This window comes from Salmo salar, chromosome 18, assembly GCF_965601325.2.
Source record: "Salmo salar chromosome 18, fSalSal1, whole genome shotgun sequence".
In the NCBI taxonomy this organism is placed as follows: Eukaryota; Metazoa; Chordata; class Actinopteri; order Salmoniformes; family Salmonidae; genus Salmo; species Salmo salar.
In genome coordinates, this window is record NC_138308.1 from 47425271 (window position 1) to 47442500 (window position 17230).

General features: G+C 48.5%; 1 protein-coding gene across 3 annotated transcripts in view; it reads right to left on the reverse strand.

Annotated features, from left to right (window-relative positions):
- Positions 1 to 17230, reverse strand: part of LOC106577390 (phospholysine phosphohistidine inorganic pyrophosphate phosphatase) — a 124088-nt gene that overhangs the window by 96207 nt on the left and 10651 nt on the right. For 2 of the 3 annotated variants that reach the window (XM_082964997.1, XM_045701172.2), the window contains exon 7: positions 15720 to 16996. The exons of the other annotated variant lie outside the window; for it this stretch is intronic. In XM_082964997.1, the coding sequence (XP_082821123.1) occupies positions 16474 to 16996 (523 nt within the window). In that variant the 3' untranslated portion in view covers positions 15720 to 16473. Of the gene's footprint in view, positions 1 to 15719; positions 16997 to 17230 lie in introns of those variants that run through there. 3 annotated transcript variants of the gene reach the window in all.

Sequence of the window (17230 nt, forward strand, 5' to 3'; positions counted from 1 at the left end):
CTATTATGAGGATGGAGCCATGTATCTGTTAAAGAGGGGGGGGGGGGGGGTTACACTTGGTCGATTATGAGGATGGAGCCATTTATCTGTTAAGGAGGAGGGGGGGGATACACTTGGTCTATTATGAGGATGGAGCCATCTATCTGTTAAGGAGGAGGGGGGGTTACACTTGGTCTATTATGAGGATGGAGCCATGTATCTGTTAAGGAGGAGGGGGGGTTACACGTGGTCTATTATGAGGATGGAGCCATGTATCTGTTAAGGAGGAGGGGGGGTTACACTTGGTCTATTATGAGGATGGAGCCATGTATCTGTTAAGGAGGAGGGGGGGTTACACTTGTTCTATTATGAGGATGGAGCCATGTATCTGTTAAGGAGGGGGGGGGTTACACTTGGTCTATTATGAGGATGGAGCCATGTATCTGTTAAGGAGGAGGGGGGGTTACACTTGGTCTATTATGAGGATGGAGCCATGTATCTGTTAAGGAGGAGGGGGGGTTACACTTGGTCTATTATGAGGATGGAGCCATGTATCTGTTAAGGAGGAGGGGGGGGTGGGGTTACACTTGGTCTATTATGAGGATGGAGCCATGTATCTGTTAAGGAGGAGGGGGGAGGTTACACTTGGTCTATTATGAGGATGGAGCCATGTATCTGTTAGGGAGAAGGGGGGGTTACACTTGGACTATTATGAGGATGGAGCCATGTATCTGTTAAGGAGGAGGGGGGGGTTACACTTGTTCTATTATGAGGATGGAGCCATGTATCTGTTAAGGAGGGGGGGGGGTTACACTTGGTCTATTATGAGGATGGAGCCATCTATCTGTTAAGGAGGAGGGGGGGGTTTACACTTGGTCTATTATGAGGATGGAGCCATGTATCTGTTAAGGATGAGGGGGGTGGTTACACTTGGTCTATTATGAGGATGGAGCCATGTATCTGTTAAGGAGGAGGGGGGGGGGGTTACACTTGGTCTATTATGAGGATGGAGCCATGTATCTGTTAAGGAGGGGGGGGGTTACACTTGGTCTATTATGAGGATGGAGCCATGTATCTGTTAAGGAGGAGGGGGGGGGGGGTTACACTTGGTCTATTATGAGGATGGAGCCATGTATCTGTTAAGGAGGAGGGGGGGTTACACTTGGTCTATTATGAGGATGGAGCCATGTATCTGTTAAGGAGGGGGGGGGTTACACTTGGTCTATTATGAGGATGGAGCCATGTATCTGTTAAGGAGGAGGGGGGGTTACACTTGGTCTATTATGAGGATGGAGCCATGTATCTGTTAAGGAGGAGGGGGGGGGGGTTACACTTGGTCTATTATGAGGATGGAGCCATGTATCTGTTAAGGAGGAGGGGGAAGGTTACACTTGGTCTATTATGAGGATGGAGCCATGTATCTGTTAGGGAGAAGGGGGGGTTACACTTGGACTATTATGAGGATGGGGCCATGTATCTGTTAAGGAGGAGGGGGGGGGGGGTTACACTTGGTCTATTATGAGGATGGAGCCATTTATCTGTTAAGGAGGAGGGGGGGGGGGGTTTACACTTGGTCTATTATGAGGATGGAGCCATGTATCTGTTAAGGAGGAGGGGGGGGGGGGTTACACTTGGTCTATTATGAGGATGGAGCCATGTATCTGTTAAGGAGGAGGGGGGGGGGTTACACTTGGTCTATTATGAGGATGGAGCCATGTATCTGTTAAGGAGGAGGGGGGGGGGGTTACACTTGGTCTATTATGAGGATGGAGCCATGTATCTGTTAAGGAGGAGGGGGGGGGGTTACACTTGGTCTATTATGAGGATGGAGCCATGTATCTGTTAAGGAGGAGGGGGGGGTTACACTTGGCCTATTATGAGGATGGAGCCATGTATCTGTTAAGGAGGAGGGGGGGGGTTAAACTTGGTCTATTATGAGGATGGAGCCATGTATCTGTTAAGGAGGAGGGGGGGTTACACTTGGTCTATTATGAGGATGGAGCCATGTATCTGTTAAGGAGGAGGGGGGGGGGGTTACACTTGGTCTATTATGAGGATGGAGCCATGTATCTGTTAAGGAGGAGGGGGGGGTTACACTTGGCCTATTATGAGGATGGAGCCATGTATCTGTTAAGGAGGAGGGGGGGGTTACACTTGGTCTATTATGAGGATGGAGCCATGTATCTGTTAAGGAGGAGGGGGGGGGGGTTACACTTGGTCTATTATGAGGATGGAGCCATGTATCTGTTAAGGAGGAGGGGGGGTTACACTTGGTCTATTATGAGGATGGAGCCATGTATCTGTTAAGGAGGGGGGGGGTTACACTTGGTCTATTATGAGGATGGAGCCATGTATCTGTTAAGGAGGAGGGGGGGTTACACTTGGTCTATTATGAGGATGGAGCCATGTATCTGTTAAGGAGGAGGGGGGGTTACACTTGGTCTATTTTTAGGATGGATCCATGTATCTGTTAAGGAGGAGGGGGGGGTTACACTTGGTCTATTATGAGGATGGAGCCATGTATCTGTTAAGGAGGAGGGGGGGGTTACACTTGGTCTATTATGAGGATGGAGCCATGTATCTGTTAAGGAGGGGGGGGGTTACACTTGGTATATTTTTAGGATGGAGCCATGTATCTGTTAAGGAGGAGGGGGGGGTTACACTTGGTCTATTATGAGGATGGAGCCATGTATCTGTTAAGGAGGAGGGGGGGGGGGGTTACACGTGGTCTATTATGAGGATGGAGCCATGTATCTGTTAAGGAGGAGGGGGGGTTACACTTGGTCTATTATGAGGATGGAGCCATTTATCTGTTAAGGAGGAGGGGGGGGGGGGTTACACTTGGTCTATCATGAGGATGGAGCCATGTATCTGTTAAGGAGGAGGGGGGGGGGTTACACTTGGTCTATTATGAGGATGGAGCCATGTATCTGTTAAGGAGGAGGGGGGGGGGTTACACTTGGTCTATTATGAGGATGGAGCCATGTATCTGTTAAGGAGGAGGGGGGGGTTACACTTGGTCTATTATGAGGATGGAGCCATGTATCTGTTAAGGAGGAGGGGGGGGGGTTACACTTGGTCTATTATAAGGATGGAGCCATGTATCTGTTAAGGAGGAGGGGGGGTTACACTTGGTCTATTATGAGGATGGAGCCATGTATCTGTTAAGGAGGAGGGGGGGTTACACTTGGTCTATTATGAGGATGGAGCCATGTATCTGTTAAGGAGGGGGGGGGGGTTACACTTGGTCTATTATGAGGATGGAGCCATGTATCTGTTAAGGAGGAGGGGGGGGGGGGTTACACTTGGTCTATTATGAGGATGGAGCCATGTATCTGTTAAGGAGGAGGGGGGGGGGTTACACTTGGTCTATTATGAGGATGGAGCCATGTATCTGTTAAGGAGGAGGGAAGGGGGTTACACTTGGTCTATTATGAGGATGGAGCCATGTATCTGTTAAGGAGGAGGGGGGGTTACACTTGGTCTATTATGAGGGTGGAGCCATGTATCTGTTAAGGAGGAGGGGGGGGGGGGGGGTTACACTTGGTCTATTATGAGGATGGAGCCATGTATCTGTTAAGGAGGGGGGGGGGGTTACACTTGGTCGATTATGAGGATGGAGCCATTTATCTGTTAAGGAGGAGGGGGGGGGGGATACACTTGGTCTATTATGAGGATGGAGCCATCTATCTGTTAAGGAGGAGGGGGGGTTTACACTTGGTCTATTATGAGGATGGAGCCATGTATCTGTTAAGGAGGAGGGGGGGTTACACTTGGTCTATTATGAGGATGGAGCCATGTATCTGTTAAGGAGGAGGGGGGGGGGTTACACTTGTTCAATTATGAGGATGGAGCCATGTATCTGTTAAGGAGGGGGGGGGGGGGGTTACACTTGGTCTATTATGAGGATGGAGCCATGTATCTGTTAAGGAGGAGGGGGGGTTACACTTGGTCTATTATGAGGATGGAGCCATGTATCTGTTAAGGAGGAGGGGGGGGGGGGGTTACACTTGGTCTATTATGAGGATGGAGCCATGTATCTGTTAAGGAGGAGGGGGGGGGGGGGGGGTTTACACTTGGTCTATTATGAGGATGGAGCCATGTATCTGTTAGGGAGAAGGGGGGGTTACACTTGGTCTATTATGATGATGGAGCCATGTATCTGTTAAGGGGGGGGGGGTTACAATTGGTCTATTATGAGTATGGAGCCATGTATCTGTTAAGGGGGGGGGGGGGGGGGTTACACTTGGTCTATTATGAGGATGGAGCCATGTATCTGTTAAGGAGGGGGGGGGGTTACACTTGGTCGATTATGAGGATGGAGCCATTTATCTGTTAAGGAGGAGGGGGGGGGGATACACTTGGTCTATTATGAGGATGGAGCCATGTATCTGTTAAGGAGGAGGAGGGGGGGTTACACTTGGTCTATTATGAGGATGGAGCCATGTATCTGTTAAGGAGGAGGGGGGGTTACACTTGGTCTATTATGAGGATGGAGCCATCTATCTGTTAAGGAGGAGGGGGGGGTTTACACTTGGTCTATTATGAGGATGGAGCCATCTATCTGTTAAGGAGGAGGGGGGGGTTACACTTGGTCTATTATGAGGATGGAGCCATGTATCTGTTAAGGAGGAGGGGGGGTTACACTTGTTCAATTATGAGGATGGAGCCATGTATCTGTTAAGGAGGGGGGGGTTACACTTGGTCTATTATGAGGATGGAGCCATGTATCTGTTAAGGAGGAGGGGGGGTTACACTTGGTCTATTATGAGGATGGAGCCATGTATCTGTTAAGGAGGAGGGGGGGGGGGGGTTACACTTGGTCTATTATGAGGATGGAGCCATGTATCTGTTAAGGAGGAGGGGGGGGGGGGTTACACTTGGTCTATTATGAGGATGGAGCCATGTATCTGTTAGGGAGAAGGGGGGGTTACACTTGGTCTATTATGATGATGGAGCCATGTATCTGTTAAGGGGGGGGTTACACTTGGTCTATTATGAGTATGGAGCCATGTATCTGTTAAGGGGGGGGGGGGGGGTTACACTTGGTCTATTATGAGGATGGAGCCAGGTATCTGTTAAGGAGGAGGGGGGGTTATACTTGGTCTATTGTGAGGATGGAGCCATGTATCTGTTAAGGAGGAGGAGGGGGGGTTACACTTGGTCTATTATGAGTATGGAGCCATGTATCTGTTAGGGGGGGTTACACTTGGTCTATTATGAGGATGGAGCCATGTATCTGTTAAGGAGGAGGGGGGGGGGGGTTACACTTGGTCTATTATGAGTATGGAGCCATGTATCTGTTAGGGGGGGTTACACTTGGTCTATTATGAGGATGGAGCCATGTATCTGTTAAGGTGGGGGGGTTACACTTGGTCTATTATGAGGATGGAGCCATGTATCTGTTAGGGAGAAGGGGGGGGTTACACTTGGTCTATTATGAGTATGGAGCCATGTATCTGTTAAGGTGTTCCGGTGTTCCTCAAGGTTCCGTTTTAGGACCACTATTGTTTTCACTATATATTTTACCTCTTGGGGATGTCATTCGAAAACATAATGTTAAATTTCACTGCTATGCAGACGACACACAGCTGTACATTTCAATGAAACATGGTGAAGCCCCAAAATTGCCCTCGCTAGAAGCCTGTGTTTCAGACATAAAGAAGTGGATGGCTGCAAACTTTCTACTTTTAAACTCGGACAAAACAGAGATGCTTGTTCTAGGTCCCAAGAAACAAAGAGATCTTCTGTTGAATCTGACAATTAATCTGGATGGTTGTACAGTCGTCTCAAATAAAACTGTGAAGGACCTCGGCGTTACTCTGGACCCTGATCTCTCTTTTGAAGAACATATCAAGACTGTTTCAAGGACAGCTTTTTTCCATCTACGTAACATTGCAAAAATCAGAAATTTTCTGTCCAAAAATGACGCAGAAAAATTAATCCATGCTTTTGTTACTTCTAGGCTGGACTACTGCAATGCTCTACTTTCCGGCTACCCGGATAAAGCACTAAATAAACTTCAGTTAGTGCTAAATACGGCTGCTAGAATCCTGACTAGAACCAAAAAATTTGATCATATTACTCCAGTGTTAGCCTCCCTACACTGGCTTCCTGTTAAGGCAAGGGCTGATTTCAAGGTTTTACTGCTAACCTACAAAGCATTACATGGGCTTGCTCCTACCTATCTTTCCGATTTGGTCCTGCCGTACATACCTACACGTACGCTACGGTCACAAGACGCAGGCCTCCTAATTGTCCCTAGAATTTCTAAGCAAACGGCTGGAGGTAGGGCTTTCTCCTATAGAGCTCCATTTTTATGGAATGGTCTGCCTACCAATGTGAGAGACGCAGACTCAGTCTCAACCTTTAAGTCTTTACTGAAGACTTATCTCTTCAGTAGGTCCTATGATTAAGTATAGTCTGGCCCAGGAGTGTGAAGGTGAACGGAAAGGCTGGAGCAACGAACCGCCCTTGCTGTCTCTGCCTTGCCGGTTCCCCTCTTTCCACTGGGATTCTCTGCCTCTAACCCTTTTACAGAGGCTGAGTCACTGGCCTACTGGTGTTCTTCCATGCCGTCCATGGGAGGGGTGCGTCACTTGAGTGGGTTGAGTCACTGACGTGGTCTTCCTGTCTGGGTTGGCGCCCCCCCCCCCCCCCCCTTGGGTTGTGCCATGGCGGAGATCGTTGTGGGCTATACTCGGCCTTGTCTTAGGACGGTAAGTTGGTGGTTGGAGACATCCCTCTAGTGGTGTGGGGGCTGTGCTTTGGCAAAGTGGGTGGGGTTATATCCTGCCTGTTTGGCCCTGTCCGGGGGTATCATCGGATGGGGCCACAGTGTCTTCTGATCCCTCCTGTCTCAGCCTCCAGTATTTATGCTGCAGTAGTTTATGTGTCGGGGGGCTAGGGTCAGTCTGTTACATCTGGAGTATTTCTCTTGTCTTATCCGGTGTCCTGTGTGTATTTAAATATGCTCTCTCTAATTCTCTCTTTCTCTCTTTCTGTCTTTCTCTCGGAGGACCTGAGCCCTAGGACCATGCCTCAGGACTACCTGGTATGATGACTCCTTGCTGTCCCCAGTCCACCTGGCCGTGCTGCTGCTCCAGTTTCAACTGTTCTGCCTGCGGCTATGGAACCCTGACCTGTTCACCGGACGTGCTTGTTGCACCCTCGACAACTACTATGATTATTATTATTTGACCATGCTGGTCATTTATGAACATTTTAACATTTTAACATTTTGACCATGTTCTGTTATAATATCCACCCTGCACAGCCAGAAGAGGACTGGCCACCCCTCATAGCCTGGTTCCTCTCTAGGTTTCTTCCTAGGTTTTTGGCCTTTCTAGGGAGTTTTTCCTAGGGAGTTTTTCCTAGCCACCGTGCTTCTTTCACATGCTTTGCTTGCTGTTTGGGGTTTTAGGCTGGGTTTCTGTACAGCACTTTGAGAATATCAGCTGATGTACGAAGGGCTATATAAAAATAAATTTGATTTTTGAAATTTGATTTAAGGGGGGGGGGGGTTACACTTGGTCTATTATGAGGATGGAGGCAGGTATCTGTTAAGGAGGAGGGGGGGTTATACTTGGTCTATTGTGAGGATGGAGCCATGTATCTGTTAAGGAGGAGGGGGGGGGGGGGGGGGTTACACTTGGTCTATTATGAGGATGGAGCCATGTATCTGTTAAGGAGGAAGGGGGGTTACACTTGGTCTATTATGAGGATGGAGCCATGTATCTGCTAAGGAGGGGGGGGGGGGTTACACTTGGTCTATTATGAGGATGGAGCCATGTATCTGTTAAGGAGGGATGGGGGTTACACTTGGTCTATTATGAGGATGGAGCCATGTATCTGTTAAGGAGGAGGGGGGGGTTACACTTGGTCTATTATGAGGATGGAGCCATGTATCTGTTAAGGAGGGGGGGGGGGGGGTCCACTTGGTCTATTATGAGGATGGAGCCATGTATCTGTTAAGGAGGAGGGGGGTGGTTACACTTGGTCTATTATGAGGATGGAGCCATGTATCTGTTAAGGAGGAGGGGGGTGGTTACACTTGGTCTATTATGAGGATGGAGTCATGTATCTGTTAAGGAGGAGGGGGGTTACACTTGGTCTATTATGAGGATGGAGCCATGTATCTGTTAAGGAGGAGGGGGGGGAGGGGGGGTTACACTTGGTCTATTATGAGGATGGAGCCATCTATCTGTTAAGGAGGAGGGGGGGTTTACACTTGGTCTATTATGAGGATGGAGCCATGTATCTGTTAAGTAGGAGGGGGGGGGGGGGTTACACTTGGTCTATTATGAGGATGGAGCCATGTATCTGTTAAGGAGGAGGGGGGGGGGGGGGTTACACTTGGTCTATTATGAGGATGGAGCCATGTATCTGTTAAGGAGGAGGGGGGGGGGGGTTACACTTGGTCTATTATGAGGATGGAGCCATGTATCTGTTAAGGAGGAGGGGGGGGGGGGGGGGGTTACACTTGGTCTATTATGAGGATGGAGCCATGTATCTGTTAAGGTGGGGGGGGTTACACTTGGTCTATTATGAGGATGGAGCCATGTATCTGTTAGGGAGAAGGGGGGGTTACACTTGGTCTATTATGAGTATGGAGCCATGTATCTGTTAAGGTGGGGGGGGTTACACTTGGTCTATTATGAGGATGGAGCCATGTATCTGTTAAGGAGGAGGGGGGGGTTACACTTGGTCTATTATGAGGATGGAGCCATGTATCTGTTAAGGAGGAGGGGGGGGGTTACACTTGGTCTATTATGAGGATGGAGCCATGTATCTGTTAAGGAGGAGGGGGGGGGGGGGGTTACACTTGGTCTATTATGAGGATGGAGCCATGTATCTGTTAAGGAGGAGGGGGGGTTACACTTGGTCTATTATGAGGATGGAGCCATGTATCTGTTAAGGAGGAGGGGGGGGGGGGTTACACTTGGTCTATTATGAGGATGGAGCCATGTATCTGTTAAGGAGGAGGGGGGGGGGGGGGGTTTACACTTGGTCTATTATGAGGATGGAGCCATGTATCTGTTAGGGAGAAGGGGGGGTTACACTTGGTCTATTATGATGATGGAGCCATGTATCTGTTAAGGGGGGGGGGGGTTACAATTGGTCTATTATGAGTATGGAGCCATGTATCTGTTAAGGGGGGGGGGGGGGTTACACTTGGTCTATTATGAGGATGGAGCCATGTATCTGTTAAGGAGGGGGGGGGGTTACACTTGGTCGATTATGAGGATGGAGCCATTTATCTGTTAAGGAGGAGGGGGGGGGATACACTTGGTCTATTATGAGGATGGAGCCATGTATCTGTTAAGGAGGAGGAGGGGGGGTTACACTTGGTCTATTATGAGGATGGAGCCATGTATCTGTTAAGGAGGAGGGGGGGTTACACTTGGTCTATTATGAGGATGGAGCCATCTATCTGTTAAGGAGGAGGGGGGGGTTTACACTTGGTCTATTATGAGGATGGAGCCATCTATCTGTTAAGGAGGAGGGGGGGGTTACACTTGGTCTATTATGAGGATGGAGCCATGTATCTGTTAAGGAGGAGGGGGGGTTACACTTGTTCAATTATGAGGATGGAGCCATGTATCTGTTAAGGAGGGGGGGGTTACACTTGGTCTATTATGAGGATGGAGCCATGTATCTGTTAAGGAGGAGGGGGGGTTACACTTGGTCTATTATGAGGATGGAGCCATGTATCTGTTAAGGAGGAGGGGGGGGGGGGGTTACACTTGGTCTATTATGAGGATGGAGCCATGTATCTGTTAAGGAGGAGGGGGGGGGGGGGTTACACTTGGTCTATTATGAGGATGGAGCCATGTATCTGTTAGGGAGAAGGGGGGGTTACACTTGGTCTATTATGATGATGGAGCCATGTATCTGTTAAGGGGGGGGTTACACTTGGTCTATTATGAGTATGGAGCCATGTATCTGTTAAGGGGGGGGGGGGGGGTTACACTTGGTCTATTATGAGGATGGAGCCAGGTATCTGTTAAGGAGGAGGGGGGGTTATACTTGGTCTATTGTGAGGATGGAGCCATGTATCTGTTAAGGAGGAGGAGGGGGGGTTACACTTGGTCTATTATGAGTATGGAGCCATGTATCTGTTAGGGGGGGTTACACTTGGTCTATTATGAGGATGGAGCCATGTATCTGTTAAGGAGGAGGGGGGGGGGGGTTACACTTGGTCTATTATGAGTATGGAGCCATGTATCTGTTAGGGGGGGTTACACTTGGTCTATTATGAGGATGGAGCCATGTATCTGTTAAGGTGGGGGGGTTACACTTGGTCTATTATGAGGATGGAGCCATGTATCTGTTAGGGAGAAGGGGGGGTTACACTTGGTCTATTATGAGTATGGAGCCATGTATCTGTTAAGGTGTTCCGGTGTTCCTCAAGGTTCCGTTTTAGGACCACTATTGTTTTCACTATATATTTTACCTCTTGGGGATGTCATTCGAAAACATAATGTTAAATTTCACTGCTATGCAGACGACACACAGCTGTACATTTCAATGAAACATGGTGAAGCCCCAAAATTGCCCTCGCTAGAAGCCTGTGTTTCAGACATAAAGAAGTGGATGGCTGCAAACTTTCTACTTTTAAACTCGGACAAAACAGAGATGCTTGTTCTAGGTCCCAAGAAACAAAGAGATCTTCTGTTGAATCTGACAATTAATCTGGATGGTTGTACAGTCGTCTCAAATAAAACTGTGAAGGACCTCGGCGTTACTCTGGACCCTGATCTCTCTTTTGAAGAACATATCAAGACTGTTTCAAGGACAGCTTTTTTCCATCTACGTAACATTGCAAAAATCAGAAATTTTCTGTCCAAAAATGACGCAGAAAAATTAATCCATGCTTTTGTTACTTCTAGGCTGGACTACTGCAATGCTCTACTTTCCGGCTACCCGGATAAAGCACTAAATAAACTTCAGTTAGTGCTAAATACGGCTGCTAGAATCCTGACTAGAACCAAAAAATTTGATCATATTACTCCAGTGTTAGCCTCCCTACACTGGCTTCCTGTTAAGGCAAGGGCTGATTTCAAGGTTTTACTGCTAACCTACAAAGCATTACATGGGCTTGCTCCTACCTATCTTTCCGATTTGGTCCTGCCGTACATACCTACACGTACGCTACGGTCACAAGACGCAGGCCTCCTAATTGTCCCTAGAATTTCTAAGCAAACGGCTGGAGGTAGGGCTTTCTCCTATAGAGCTCCATTTTTATGGAATGGTCTGCCTACCAATGTGAGAGACGCAGACTCAGTCTCAACCTTTAAGTCTTTACTGAAGACTTATCTCTTCAGTAGGTCCTATGATTAAGTATAGTCTGGCCCAGGAGTGTGAAGGTGAACGGAAAGGCTGGAGCAACGAACCGCCCTTGCTGTCTCTGCCTTGCCGGTTCCCCTCTTTCCACTGGGATTCTCTGCCTCTAACCCTTTTACAGAGGCTGAGTCACTGGCCTACTGGTGTTCTTCCATGCCGTCCATGGGAGGGGTGCGTCACTTGAGTGGGTTGAGTCACTGACGTGGTCTTCCTGTCTGGGTTGGCGCCCCCCCCCCCCCCCCCCTTGGGTTGTGCCATGGCGGAGATCGTTGTGGGCTATACTCGGCCTTGTCTTAGGACGGTAAGTTGGTGGTTGGAGACATCCCTCTAGTGGTGTGGGGGCTGTGCTTTGGCAAAGTGGGTGGGGTTATATCCTGCCTGTTTGGCCCTGTCCGGGGGTATCATCGGATGGGGCCACAGTGTCTTCTGATCCCTCCTGTCTCAGCCTCCAGTATTTATGCTGCAGTAGTTTATGTGTCGGGGGGCTAGGGTCAGTCTGTTACATCTGGAGTATTTCTCTTGTCTTATCCGGTGTCCTGTGTGTATTTAAATATGCTCTCTCTAATTCTCTCTTTCTCTCTTTCTGTCTTTCTCTCGGAGGACCTGAGCCCTAGGACCATGCCTCAGGACTACCTGGTATGATGACTCCTTGCTGTCCCCAGTCCACCTGGCCGTGCTGCTGCTCCAGTTTCAACTGTTCTGCCTGCGGCTATGGAACCCTGACCTGTTCACCGGACGTGCTTGTTGCACCCTCGACAACTACTATGATTATTATTATTTGACCATGCTGGTCATTTATGAACATTTTAACATTTTAACATTTTGACCATGTTCTGTTATAATATCCACCCTGCACAGCCAGAAGAGGACTGGCCACCCCTCATAGCCTGGTTCCTCTCTAGGTTTCTTCCTAGGTTTTTGGCCTTTCTAGGGAGTTTTTCCTAGGGAGTTTTTCCTAGCCACCGTGCTTCTTTCACATGCTTTGCTTGCTGTTTGGGGTTTTAGGCTGGGTTTCTGTACAGCACTTTGAGAATATCAGCTGATGTACGAAGGGCTATATAAAAATAAATTTGATTTTTGAAATTTGATTTAAGGGGGGGGGGGGGTTACACTTGGTCTATTATGAGGATGGAGGCAGGTATCTGTTAAGGAGGAGGGGGGGTTATACTTGGTCTATTGTGAGGATGGAGCCATGTATCTGTTAAGGAGGAGGGGGGGGGGGGGGGGGGGTTACACTTGGTCTATTATGAGGATGGAGCCATGTATCTGTTAAGGAGGAAGGGGGGTTACACTTGGTCTATTATGAGGATGGAGCCATGTATCTGCTAAGGAGGGGGGGGGGGTTACACTTGGTCTATTATGAGGATGGAGCCATGTATCTGTTAAGGAGGGATGGGGGTTACACTTGGTCTATTATGAGGATGGAGCCATGTATCTGTTAAGGAGGAGGGGGGGGTTACACTTGGTCTATTATGAGGATGGAGCCATGTATCTGTTAAGGAGGGGGGGGGGGGGTCCACTTGGTCTATTATGAGGATGGAGCCATGTATCTGTTAAGGAGGAGGGGGGTGGTTACACTTGGTCTATTATGAGGATGGAGCCATGTATCTGTTAAGGAGGAGGGGGGTGGTTACACTTGGTCTATTATGAGGATGGAGTCATGTATCTGTTAAGGAGGAGGGGGGTTACACTTGGTCTATTATGAGGATGGAGCCATGTATCTGTTAAGGAGGAGGGGGGGGAGGGGGGGTTACACTTGGTCTATTATGAGGATGGAGCCATCTATCTGTTAAGGAGGAGGGGGGGTTTACACTTGGTCTATTATGAGGATGGAGCCATGTATCTGTTAAGTAGGAGGGGGGGGGGGGGTTACACTTGGTCTATTATGAGGATGGAGCCATGTATCTGTTAAGGAGGAGGGGGGGGGGGGGTTACACTTGGTCTATTATGAGGATGGAGCCATGTATCTGTTAAGGAGGAGGGGGGGGGGGGTTACACTTGGTCTATTATGAGGATGGAGCCATGTATCTGTTAAGGAGGAGGGGGGGGGGGGGGGGGTTACACTTGGTCTATTATGAGGATGGAGCCATGTATCTGTTAAGGTGGGGGGGGTTACACTTGGTCTATTATGAGGATGGAGCCATGTATCTGTTAGGGAGAAGGGGGGGTTACACTTGGTCTATTATGAGTATGGAGCCATGTATCTGTTAGGGGGGGTTACACTTGGTCTATTATGAGGATGGAGCCATGTATCTGTTAAGGAGGAGGGGGGGGGTTACACTTGGTCTATTATGAGGATGGAGCCATGTATCTGTTAAGGAGGAGGGGGGGTTACACTTGGTCTATTATGAGGATGGAGCCATGTATCTGTTAAGGAGGAGGGGGGGGGTTACACTTGGTCTATTATGAGGATGGAGCCATGTATCTGTTAAGGAGGAGGGGGGGGGGGGGTTACACTTGGTCTATTATGAGGATGGAGCCATGTATCTGTTAAGGAGGAGGGGGGGTTACACTTGGTCTATTATGAGGATGGAGCCATGTATCTGTTAAGGAGGGGGGGGGGGGGGGGGTTACACTTGGTCTATTATGAGGATGGAGCCATGTATCTGTTAAGGAGGAGGGGGGGGTTACACTTGGTCTATTATGAGGATGGAGCCATGTATCTGTTAAGGAGGGGGGGGGGGTTACACTTGGTATATTTTTAGGATGGAGCCATGTATCTGTTAAGGAGGGGGGGGGGGTTACACTTGGTCTATTATGAGGATGGAGCCATGTATCTGTTAAGGAGGAGGGGGGGGTTACACTTGGTCTATTATGAGGATGGAGCCATGTATCTGTTAAGGAGGAGGGGGGGGGGGGTACACGTGGTCTATTATGAGGATGGAGCCATGTATCTGTTAAGGAGGAAGGGGGGGGTTACACTTGGTCTATTATGAGGATGGAGCCATGTATCTGTTAAGGAGGAGGGGGGGTTTACACTTGGTCTATTATGAGGATGGAGCCATGTATCTGTTAAGGAGGGGGGGTTACACTTAGCTAGCAAACATTCCATCCACACAACAAAGTGTTCTCCGACCACAAGGATTTATCATCACCGGGAGAAAGTTTTTTTTTCTTTTCTCCATTCCGTATTTCTTATAGCCATAAACATGGCCTTTATTTCCTAATCGGCTTTTTGGCATCATGATTCCATAACCCCAAAGGAGGATGAGGAGAAGGTCATGAACAGGGTCATTAATATCACATCTGGCTGGAGATATGAATAAGTACCTTTTATCTCCCTCCGTGTTCTCCCTCAGTAGGGTACAATACAGCCATTTGAAGCAGGCAGCCATATTGGAAGGTCTGGTAACAGATTTAGGATGTTATAGCAGCCATATTGGAAGGTCTGGTAACAGATTTAGGATGTTATAGCAGCCATATTGGAAGGCCTGGTAACAGATTTAGGATGTTATAGCAGCCATATTGGAAGGTCTGGTAACAGATTTAGGATGTTATAGCAGCCATATTGGAAGGCCTGGTAACAGATTTAGGATGTTATAGCAGCCATATTGGAAGGCCTGGTAACAGATTTAGGATGTTATAGCAGCCATATTGGAAGGTCTGGTAACAGATTTAGGATGTTATAGCAGCCATATTGGAAGGTCTGGTAACAGATTTAGGATGTTATAAGCAGCCATATTGGAAGGCCTGGTAACAGATTTAGGATGTTATAGCAGCCATATTGGAAGGCCTGGTAACAGATTTAGGATGTTATAAGCAGCCATATTGGAAGGCCTGGTAACAGATTTAGGATGTTATAGCAGCCATATTGGAAGGTCTGGTGGGAACTACACAGAAGGCCTGAGACAGAGCACTGACAGAGCAGCGCCTAGTTGACTTGGTCTAGTACCAAATGGATTCCTATCCCCTAGATAGTGTACTACTACTTTTGAACTACTAAAGTAATAGGTTCCATTTGGAACGTAACCTTGGAGACAGCCAGCTGTCTTTTCCCACATTTCGCTGTGGTTTATGGCTGTTCCCTGCTCTCCACAGAGTTTACGGGTCATGCAAGGCTAAACAAGGCTAAATCTCACGTCTCACACTCACAATGAAAGTAGCAGACAGTGTTTGTGTGAGGCTGAACAGCCTTCTGGACATCAGTTACATGACGCCACAAACACACCGTCGGCCCCCAATGGCTCAGATCAGTGCCAATTTGTCACTGTGTGTGTGTGTGTGTGTGTGTGTATGTACACTACCATTCAAATGTTTGGGGTTACTTGGGGTTACAAGAAATGTCCTTGTTTTTGAAAGAATTTTTTTTTTTTTTTGTCCATTAAAATAACATCAAATTGATCAGAAATACAGTGTAGACATTGTTAATGATGTAAATGACTATTGTAGCAGGAAACGGCTGAATTTTTTAATGGAATATCTACATAGGCGTACAGAGGCCCATTATCAGCTACCATCACTCCTGTGTTCCAATGGCACATTGTGTTTGCTAATCCACGTTTATCATTTTAAAAGGCTAATTGATCATTAGAAAACCCTTTTGCAAATTTGTTAGCACAGCTGAAAACGGCTATGCTAATTAAAAAGCATAAATCTGGCCGTCTTTAGACTAGTTGAGTATCTGGAGCATCAGCATTTCAGGGTTCGATTACAGGCTCAAAATGGCCTGAAACAAAGACCTTTCTTCTGAAACTCGTCAGTCTATTCTTGTTCAGAGAAATGAAGGCTTTTCCATGTGAGAAATGCCAAGAAACTGAAGATCTTGTACAACGCTGTGTACTACTCCCTTCACAGAACAGTGTTCTAACCAGAATACTGGCTCTAACCAGAATAGAAAGAGGAGTGGGAGGCCCCGGTGCATTAGAGTACATTAGAGTGTCTAGTTTGAGACACAGTCCTCAACTGGCAGCTTCATTAAATAGTACCCACAAAACACCAGTCTCAACGTCAGCAGTGAAGAGGCGACTCCGGAATGCTGGCCTTCTAGGCAGAGTTGCAAAGAAAAAGCCATATCTCAGACTGGCCAATAAAAACAAAAGATTAAGATGGGCAAAAGAACACAGACACTGGACAGAGGAACTCTGCCGTTAAGGCCAGCATCCCGGAGTTGCCCTTTCACTGTTGAACCAGTGGGACCCTTAGACCAGGCTAACCCAGTGGGGGACTCGGAGACCAGGCTGACCCAGTGGGGGACTCGGAGACCAGGCTGACCCAGTGGGGGACTCGGAGACCAGGCTGACCCAGTGGGGGACTCGGAGACCAGGCTGACCCAGTGGGGGACTCGGAGACCAGGCTGACACAGTGGGGGACTCGGAGACCAGGCTGACCCAGTGGGGGACTCGGAGACCAGGCTGACCCAGTGGGGGACTCGGAGACCAGGCTGACCCAGTGGGGGACTCGGAGACCAGGCTGACCCAGTGGGAGACTCGGAGACCAGGCTGACCCAGTGGGAGACTCGGAGACCAGGCTGACCCAGTGGGAGACTCGGAGACCAGGCTGACCCAGTGGGAGACTCGGAGACCAGGCTGACCCAGTGGGAGACTCGGAGACCAGGCTGACCCAGTGGGAGACTCGGAGACCAGGCTGACCCAGTGGGAGACTCGGAGACCAGGCTGACCCAGTGGGAGACTCGGAGACCAGGCTGACCCAGTGGGGGGACTCGGAGACCAGGCTGACCCAGTGAGAGGTATAGTACTCTTAATTATACAAGAATACATCTCAAAGTGCAGAAAATAAAAGATAAACTCAAATAAAAAATATCTATAAAATCTATATACAGTATAATATGTAAAACCAATATAGATGTTGTTGTGTTGGTTGCGTGATGGACTCCCCTGGGGTCCTGTGTTGTGTGGCTGACTGTCCTGGGGTCCTGTGTTGTGTGGCTGACTGTCCTGGGGTCCTG